Source organism: Mirounga leonina, unplaced genomic scaffold (assembly GCF_011800145.1).
Source record: "Mirounga leonina isolate KUSES-001 unplaced genomic scaffold, KU_Mleo_1.0 Mir_376, whole genome shotgun sequence".
Taxonomy (NCBI): Eukaryota; Metazoa; Chordata; class Mammalia; order Carnivora; family Phocidae; genus Mirounga; species Mirounga leonina.
The window spans coordinates 668,525-678,295 of record NW_023270718.1 but is presented as its reverse complement, the minus strand read 5'-3'; the positions used below and the strand labels follow the sequence as shown (position 1 = coordinate 678,295).

Here is a 9,771-nt window from a genome sequence, read left to right as displayed (position 1 = left end):
CCGGCCCTCGGGGGACCGCTGTGTCCCTTGGCCTCCACCCCCGGGTGCCAGACATCTGGATTCTTGGATCAATTCATCCCCCAGCCCCTCTGCAAACTGAGTGCTCACGGAGGCCAGCCTCTCAGACATGTGATCAGTGTAGTTGACAGGTCCCTGTGCCGAGAGCCCTTTCAGGTGTGATGCTCTGTGGTTGCCATCTGGAAATTCTTAATTTTCTTTTTGAATTTGGATTTTGTAAGTGCGGTCTGAAGGGATGTCAAGCATGCGCTAGAGGGGACTGGAGCCTTGGCTCACACACGGCTCCACCTCCTGCCACCTCCCGCGTCCCTGGGACAGGCTCTGTCTGCCTTTATCTCCCTGCCCCTGCCCCGTGACCACTGTCACCTCAAACTTCAGCAGGGCCTGGGTGCAGCCGGGAAGAGCAGGGTCATGCACTCATGCCTCAAGGCATCTCGGGTGGGGCATGGCAGTGGGTAGCTGCTGACCGGAAGGGGAGCCCAGCCACCCAGTTGCTCTGGCTGTGGGACAAGGTCTGCAGACAAGGTCTGTGAGGGTCTGTGCTCTCAAGCGTCCAAGGTGTTTGCCTTTGGGAATATGACATTAAACACCAGGAGGAGTGGAGAAAGACGGCAGAAGAAAGGAAAAATGCATTTCTATTTTAATACCTTTAATGGCACTCTTCCCTGCCTTTTGAACCGGGTCCCCAATATTTACATTTTGCACCGAGCCCCACAAATTATGTAGCCGGCCCTGCCCCTAACCCCACCCCTTCCCTGACACATCCCAGATTGTATGTCCCAGAGGGAGTGGGTCTGAAGATAGGCTGGGAATGTCATCGGGCTCTGGACCTGCCTTGGCCCAGGGGACAGGAAACCATAGTGGATATGGCCCCAAGGTTGTCTGAGGCCCTGGCCTGACCTCCAGAGCTGGGGACTGCCTCCACACTGACCTCTCTGTTCGCATATCTGGGGAACCAGCTTCTAGAATCACTTTGCAGTGACCTCTGGGAACAGGAGCAGTGAAGAATCACAGAGCAGGTGTAAGGAGAGGCCCCACATTCAACCTTCCCTCTGCTCACTGGGCCTGGGCCAGGTTGGGGTCAGCACCCAGGATCCAGGCAGGCCTGAGCAAGAGGAGACTCCCCACCCTGGGTACCACTCCCTCCCAAGATGCTAGTTCTTCTGGTCTGGCTAGTTGGGGTTCCTCCCTGAAACTCTCCCACGCAGCTGGGGCCTGCAGGGCCTCTGGTCCCAAACACACAATAGTTACAGTATTATTACCCTGCCTCGCTCCATCCCTCAGGAGATAGGTGTTTTCAGGTCCTTTTGGCAAAAGAGGCAGCTGAAGTTCAGAGAGGGAGTCCCAGTTGCTTGCAGTCACACAGCAAGAGGATGGCACAGGCAGGATTAAAATTTCAGTCTTGTCCAATTTCAGAATTGATACTTTGATGCTCCTTCCTTTATTATAAAACAGATCTCTCAGAGGCTCAGAGAGGTGAAGACACTTCCTTGGGGTCACACAGCAAACCCTAAGCAGGGCTGGGATTTCAAGGCTGGAAGGCTGGAAGGCAAGGAGGCAGGGGCCCAGTGCTGGATGACTTCACAAGTAGTCATTCGCTTTCTCTCTGTGAGCCTCAGCATGATGCCAAGTGACGTCACCTATATGACTGAGGTGCTAGTCATTATTGGGAATAGGGGTGCCCAACGGGGTCTGGGGGAATAGATAATATCTTTATGGACACAGCCGCTATTTTTCCCTGGCACAGAAACATCTTATCTATGAGCCGGGAAAAACAAAGGAAGGTTAGAGATGTAGCTTATATAATGATATAATATAGCATAATAATATAAATGTTATTATATAATAAACATAACCTATATAAATACTATAATATAACACAGCATAACGTAACATAGGCAGTCAGTTATATGAGCCTGGATATGGAGGTGCTTAGTCATTTTGCGGTTCGCAGGATGTTCTTGTTGTTTCAGAATTCAGACGCGGTCATGCAGTGGTTCTGAGTGTGTCCCCCTCCAGCACGTCACAGTGTGGCCCTGGCTGGGGTTGGTGTTCAGTGTTGGTGTGTAATAGAACCCCACGGCCTCACTGTGGGTGCCTGGCCAACTCCCTGATGTCAGGGGCTGCTTTTCTTCTTTACCTGGAAGACTGCCCAGCTCCCTCACTGGTCTCCTGGCCTTCTCTCTCCTTCCAGAATCCTTTCCTTTTTTACACAGAGGCCACGGTGACAGTCTTTCTTTTTTTTCTCTCTCTTTTCTTTTTTTAAGTATAATTTACATTTAGCGAAGTATATAAGTATACAGCTGTGTAATTTTTTTTTTTAAAGATTTTATTTATTTATTTGTCAGAGAGAGAGAGAGCACAAGCAGGGGGAGCAGCAGGCAGAAGGAGAAGCAGACTCCCCGCTGAGCAAGGAGCCTAATGTGGGACTCAATTCCAGGCCCCGGGAGGTCATGACCTGAGCCGAAGGCAGATGCTTAACCCACTGAGCCACCCAGGCGTCCCCAGCTGGGTAATTCTTTACAAATTTGTACACACATATAACTACTGCCTGGAGGAAGATAGTGGGGGCTCATCACCATCGCTCCTTTGGGACAATGGAATCCCTGTTCTGTTCTAGAACTTCATGTAAATGGAGTTACATGGTATGGTTTATTTGCATAAGGCTTCTGAGCTCTACATAAATTTCGAGATTCATCCATGGGGCTGTAGACACCAGTAGTTGGCTTGTTTTCACTGCTGAGTGATATTTCCCATGGGGTGAATGACCCACTCATTCTTTTCCATTCCCTTCTTGATGGATATTTGCATTCGTTCCCAGATTTTGATCCTATTAAAAAGCAAGTCTGATTGTATCCTCTTCCCCCACCTCTGGCTGATTTAGACCCTCTTAACATTTATCCACCTTTCTCAGAATTCACTGAAATCTCTTCACGGGGCCTGTAATGTCCTGACCGGTCTAGCCCCTGCCTGGCTCTTGGGCGTCAGGGTCCACCTTCCTCCTCTTTGTCCTCTGAGCTCCCTCTGCTTTGTAATCGGCTCTGCCCCCCGTCTTTGAACCACAGCTCGAAGGACACCTTCCGGCAAGCTTCACTGACCAGCCAGCCTCCACCCCTAGACTCCATACCTCCTTGGAGCTCCCTACACTTCTCCCTTCATTGTTCCTTGTATATAACAGTTTGTGTGATCACTTAATATCTGTCTCCCCCATCAGACAGTAAGCTCCGTGAGGACAGGCATTGGTTCTGTCTTGCCCTCCAACAGTCGCCCAAACCAAAGCTTGCCCCCCGTTAAGTACTCATGAAATATTTCCGGAGTGCTGAGTGTCGAGTAGACCCATTCTGAACCTCAGTACTTTCCCCTCTACCCCCCCCCCCAAACCCACAGACTTTCTCCTGGAGACTGTCAGGGAAACTTGCCTCCTGCCCTTTCCCTCCTCAGCAGCTGTGGGTGACACACCCAGGGGTGGGTGCCCCGCCCCACGGCGGACGCTGATTTGGCCTGGTTGGGCAAGGCCAGGGTTGCCTGGGGGGAGGTTACTCATCCTGGGCTCAGGTAAGAGGGCCCAGGTTGGGAGGCGGCACACTCAGGGGGGACGCCGAGGGAGCAGGACGGAGCCATGGACCCTGCCAGGAAAGTAGGCGCCCAGGCAGTGATCCGGGCGACAGGGCAGCTGTTGCTTCTGCTCCTTCTTGGAGGAGGTGGGTCTGTGGCCAGAAGGGGATGGAGGGGGTACAGTAGGGGCTCTAGAAAGGAGCTGTCTCCTACAGGGGGAGCTGTGGGGAGGATCTCCCATCCTGAGCAGAGGGGGCTGTGGGAAAGATCATCTGCTCTGGTCGAGGGGGCTGTGGGAGAGATCCCCCACTTTGGGCAGAGAGGGCTGTGGGGGATGAGTCCTGCCCTGGGGGACCGTGGGACAAGTTCTTCCATCCTGAGTAGATGGGGGCTGTGGGAAGGATCCCCTGCCTGGTCAGAAGGGGCAGTGGGAAGGGATTCCTCACTGAGCTGCCTGGACTGTGGGAAGAGTTCTGCCATCATGAATGGAGGACTGTGAAAAGGTGTCCCTCCCATCCAGAGCCGGGATCCCCCATCTTGAGCGTAAGGGACTGTGGGAAGGATGCTCCCACTGCAGACATAGGGGGCTTGAAGAAGAGGGGCACCAGCTTTGTGGGGAGGTTTTCCTTACTCCTGTCCTGGAAAACAGTGGGCAACAGCATTGTCCCGTCCCGGGGACAGAGGGCATGGGAAGGACCATTTCTCCTTTCCGGGAGGAGGCTTCAGTAGGGATCCCTTAGTTCTACTCGGCCCTGCATCCCCAGGAGCGCAGGCCCTGGAGTGCTACAGCTGCGTGCAGAAAGCGGATGACGGATGCTCTCCGCAGAAGACCAAGACGGTGAAGTGCGCGCCGGGCGTGGACGTCTGCACAGAGGCCGTGGGGGCGGTGGAGACCAGTGAGTGGGGCCCTCTGGTCCATTCCTACCCCTACACGCTCCCCCAGCCAGGCCCTGCCTCCTTTTGTCCGCCCCTTCTGAATGGGCCCACATCCATTCCGCGCCCTCCAAGCGTCCCTTTCAGCCTGGCTGGAAGCCCTTCAACACAACCACGCCGTTAGGGCGCGGGACTGAGGGGTGAGTGGGTGAACTGGGAGAGCCCGGATTTGGGACCCGGTCCCCTTCGAGGACACACCCTATCCATTTCCGCCCCGCCCCTGAGACCTCCCTACTCACCCTGTCCCTGCCAGAATCCTCTATCCAGGTAGGCCCGTGATCATGCAGACCCCTCTCGAGGTCTCCTGCTAGGTTCCCTAGACTGAGGCTCCGCCCCGCTGGCTCACCCCCGGGGGGAATGCCGCCCCTATCTAAGGCTACAGCTCCTGGGAGTCCCCACCTGTCTCTGCTCCTGTGCCCTTTCTGTCAGTCTCCCAGTTCCTTCTTAGGATGCTTTCTGCGGTTCCGTCCCTCTGTCGCCCGGCCCCGTCCTACTCCACTCTTGGCCCTCCCCCCTCGGTTGTGTCCAGAGTCTGTCAGCCTGTCTGTTCCCTCGGACTCAGCTCTTTGAGGTTCTGCCCCTCCGCCTGTCGTTCGATCGGCTTTCTGAGGCCCCTGCCCTTCGACCCTGGCCCGGCTGTCTTCTGGGGGGGAAAGGGGGTCCACTAGAGGCCCTGCCCCGAGGCCCCGCCCCTGACTCCGCCCCCTCCCCTCTCCGCAGTCCACGGGCAGTTCTCGGTGGCAGTGCGGGGCTGCGGTTCGGGACTCCCGGGCAAGAATGACCGCGGCCTGGACCTTCACGGGCTTCTGGCCTTCATTCAGCTGCAGCAGTGCTCCCAGGACCGCTGCAACACCAAACTCAACCTCACGTCGCGAGCGCTCAACCCCTCAGGTCGGTGGGGGCGGGGCCCTAGGCTCGGGGGCGGAGCCACACCGCCGCTGAGCCACTAAGGTGATCCCAACCCGGAGGCGGGAGAACGCGGCACGGGCTGGGGGCGGGGCCACGCGGCGGCAGGCGGGGCTTCATCGCGGGAGGCCCGTGGGGTGGGGCGCTGGGGGCGGGGCTATGGGGAGGGAGGGAGGCCACTGGGTGGGGGCGGGCCACACCCTGGGCGGGGCTAGGGGGACTGAGCCCGGCGTCCGTCGGGGGGCGGAGACGTGCTTCCGGAACCTTCTGGACCCCTTCCCTCCAACCCGCTGCCCTCGCAGGCAACGAGAGTGCGTACCCGCCCAACGGTGCCGAGTGCTACAGCTGCGTGGGGCTGGGCCGCAAGGCGTGCCAGGGCACGGCGCCGCCCGTCGTGAGCTGCTACAACGCCAGCGACCGCGTCTACAAGGGCTGCTTCGACGGTAACGTCACCCTGACGGCAGGTGAGCGAGTCGGGAGCTCGGGGTCCACGGGAGTTGTGGTGGCCTCTCTGAGGCCTCATGGGCGGTGGGTAGCCCTTTACCCGAAGAGTTCCCCCACCTCCAACACGTTCTGGAAACTGTAGGCCTAAGTTCTTGTCTGATGCTAGAGCGTCGGGAGAGATGCAGCTCTATCCCCGACGTAGCACGGGGCTGCGGATGCTTTTGCCCTAGAGGGTTTTTGGGGGAAATACATTTCCGTAGAGGCGTGCCAGGTGCAGAATGGCACGATGTGTTATGGGAAATGGAAGCCTCCAAGCTTCTAGATTGCAGGGACTCTAGTTCCGACTCCTTAAAACTCAAGGGGTTCGCCCCCGCCCCAACCACTTAGGAGAGAGGTAGTTCATCCTGCTGGCCTCTCTCTGCCTCGGGGAGCCCTGGGGGATGTTTCTCAGACGCCTCTTCTGCCTGGGAGATGTAGTTCTGAACTCTTAAGACAAAATTTTGGCAGGGGTGGGGGTGGAAGGGAGAGAGATGGGGGAAAAAATGAGGAGAGGGCTGTAGGGAAAGTTTGTTGGGCTCTTTGGTCTTGTGAGAGGTGTATCCCTGTCCAAACTTCCCCAACTTTTCTCCCAAGGCATTGTGGGACTTGTAGTTCATCCTGCACACTTTTCCTCTCAAAAGTGGGAAATGTGGTTCATCATGTGCCAAAGACAGTGGGACAGAGTTTCTCAAAGTGGGGCCTGAGTGGAGACTTTGGATTAATGGATGCCGAGCCCTTCTGCCCCCGTTTTGGGCGTTCTTGCCCTTGTCTTGCCCTTGTCTTGCCCTTGTCTTGCCCCTATCTGCAACCCTCCCCCACCGACCTACCTGTGTCTCCCTCCTGCAGCGAATGTGACTGTATCCTTGCCTGTTCGGGGCTGTGTCCAGGACGAGTTCTGCACCCGGGATGCGGTGACAGGCCCAGGGTTCACACTCAGTGGCTCCTGCTGCCAGGGGTCCCGCTGTAACTCGGACCTCCACAACAAGACCTTTTTCTCCCCTCGAATCCCACCCCTTGTCCTGTTGCCCGCTCATAAGCCCACCACTCTGGCCCCAACCACCTCTGTCACTACTTCCACCCCAGCCCCAACCACTCCTGTCTCTACCACCAAACCCGCCTCAGCGCCAACCAGCCAGACTTCTGCACAGGAAGTACATCCGGAGACCTCGTGGAAAGAGGAATCTAGCTTGGCCGCAGGTGCTGCTGGCCACCAGGACCGTAGTAATATGGAGCAGTACTCTCCAAAAGACGTGGCCTATGGTAAAGGCTCTGCAACTTTCTCCATTGGGTTGGCGTCACTTCTGTTGGCTGTGACTGCTGGCAACTTACTATGAGTTTTCCCATCTAGAAACCTCCATCTTGCCCTATTCCCTGGCCCTGGGCACCCTCTCTTGCCGTTACTTCCCTTTCCCTGACTGGACTGGGCTGGCCCAGCGTCTGTTCTTCCAATCTCCCCCACTCTCCCCAGCTTCTGCTGCACTGGTTTGCGGCCTTGGGAAATAAAGTTACCATTGTATATATCCTGCCAGGGTGTTGCAGCTTTTCGAAGGCAGCAAATGCATCTCCCTCATCTTTGTCTCTCCCTCCTCTCCTCTTGGTGCCTGGGACCGAGAAAAGTCAGGGCTGTCACAGGGAAAATGGGAGAAACAATGATAAGCTTCCTGTTCGCCTTCTTATAGCCAATCTGGAATATGGGGGGTGGAGCGGGCTAATCATGCCCTCCTCTGCTGGCTGCTGCCCCTGCCCCCCATCTCTGTGGCAGTTTTTTTGGCATCCAACTTCCTTACTAGACTGTGAGCTCCTCAAGGGCAGGGACCGGGCCTTATGCCCCTGTGTGGTCAGCTTCTGGCACAGAAAGGTCTCAATAAAAGTTTAATTCCTTTGTATAGTGTTTTGAAGGATTCATTTCTTACACTGACTTCTTAGTGTAACCTCTTAGCTGAGCTAGGGCAGGAATGCCAAGACCTTTAACAGAGAAGCTGAGATCTAGAACCATAGCCCTGGGGGAAGTTGGGGTTTGAACTCCTTTCATCTCCTGGCGTTTAGCCAGCTTGTGGGGCAGTCCCACTGACGAGGGGGATGCCCCGTGAAACCATTAAGCGGTGACGAGGGTGAATGGGGCTTTTAGCAACGTTTGGGAGCAGAGGGGAGCTTTGTTTAATGGGTCGTACACCCTCCCCAGGCCCCGCCCACCTTGTCTTCTGTTTGGCTTCTTAAGAATCATTCTGTGGGCTTAGCCACTGCGTCCCACTTGTCCAGAGGTCTCAAGGGTGCTGCTGTCAGTCTCTGCTTCATGTTGGGGACTTGGGGTCTGAGCTCCACCTCCATCTCCTCCAATCAGATGAAGGCGTAGAGGCCCCTGGGAGGGAACGCCTGGTTTGGGACTGAGGCCCTGGCCGGCTTTGGGACTGCTTGGTGGAAGGGCGACCAGGTGTGGGCAAGAGCAAGATAATAATAGTAATATTTCCAATATCACTATTAATGAGAAAGAGTATGACAACACAATAGTAAATGATGATTATAGGAACAAAATAGGAAATTAATAAGAGCATGAACAACAGTAATAGTAACTATAGTTAAGGAATGTTAATCACTTTTAAGTCTTACCACACAGCCAGGCCTGTACTAAGGGTGTTTGCACCTGGAGTCTCATTTAATTTTCCATATACATTCTCAGATGGGATGATTGGGGAAACTGAGGCTCGGAACGGTAAAGTAATTTACCTACAGCAAGTAATCCGTGTATCAGGTACTGTTTTGTGTGCTGTACTTGGATAAACATACTTAACTTATACAACCATCCTATGAGATAAGTATTAATCATCTGCATTTTACAAGATGAAGAAACCAGACCCAGAGAGGTTGAGAAACTTGCTCCAGGTCACCCAGCTAATAAGCCCTGGAACCCAGATTTGAACCCAAGCAGATCAGCTTTACAGAGCGTGCCCAAGATGGCTGTAACTTTTCCTTCAGCTTGACTAAACTTGAGATAGGCTTCTCTCTGCTTTTATTTTATTTATTTATTTTTTTTAGATTTTTTTTTTTTTAATTCGACAAAGACACAGCGAGAGAGGGAACACAAGCAGGGGGAGGGGGAGAGGGAGAAGCAGGCTTCCCACAGAGCAGGGAGCCCGATGTGGGACTCGATCCCAGGACCCCGGGATCATGACCTGAGCCGAAGGGCAGGAATGCCAAGACCTTTAACTTTATCTATCTATCTGTCTGTCTATCTATCTATCTATCTATCTATCTATCATCTATCTGTCTATCTATCTATTTTTCACATATATTAAAAATATGGGGGGGTGCCTGGGTGGCTCAGTCGTTAAGCGTCTGCCTTCTGCTCAGGTCATGATCCGAGGGTTCTGGGATCGAGCCCCGCATCGGGCTCCTGCTCAGCGGGAAGCCTGCTTCTCCCTCTCTCACTCCCCCTGCTTGTGTTCCCTCTCTAGCTGTCTCTCTCTCTCTGTGTCAGATAAATAAATAAAATCTTTAAGAAAAAAAAATATGGAACGCTTCATGAATTTGCATGTGATCCTTGTGAAGGAGGGGCCATGCTAATCTTTTCTGTATGGTTCCAATTTAAGTATATGTGCTGCCGAAGTGAGCACTTACCTATAAATTTTAGATCAGCATTGCCCAACAGAAATATATTGCAAGACATATTTAACTTACATATGTAATTTGAAATTTTCTAGTATCCACATTAAAAAAGTAAAAAAGGGTGTGGTTAATTTTAATAGCATATTTTAACCTCATATATACAAACATCACTTAAATAAGTTATCCATATAAAACCATTATTGGTGAGATATCTTATGGGCATTTTGTACCCAGTCTCTGGGATCCCTTGTATATTTATGCTTACATCACATT

At 53.8% G+C, this 9,771-nt stretch overlaps 1 protein-coding gene and 1 non-coding gene across 2 annotated transcripts; one reads left to right on the top strand and one right to left on the bottom strand.

Moving 5' to 3' along the window:
- The first annotated feature begins 3,637 nt into the window (after positions 1 to 3,637).
- LYPD3 (LY6/PLAUR domain containing 3) lies at positions 3,638 to 7,229 on the top strand. The gene is made up of 5 exons (XM_034986479.1): positions 3,638 to 3,719; positions 4,341 to 4,469; positions 5,227 to 5,397; positions 5,715 to 5,876; positions 6,742 to 7,229. The coding sequence occupies exons 1-5, from the start codon at positions 3,638 to 3,640 to the stop codon at positions 7,227 to 7,229; spliced, it is 1,032 nt and encodes a 343-aa protein (XP_034842370.1).
- Positions 7,230 to 9,396: 2,167 nt separating this feature from the next.
- Positions 9,397 to 9,506, bottom strand: LOC117998383. Its single transcript, XR_004675976.1, has one exon. It is a non-coding gene; the product is annotated as a U6 spliceosomal RNA (small nuclear RNA).
- Between the last annotated feature and the right edge of the window lie 265 nt (positions 9,507 to 9,771).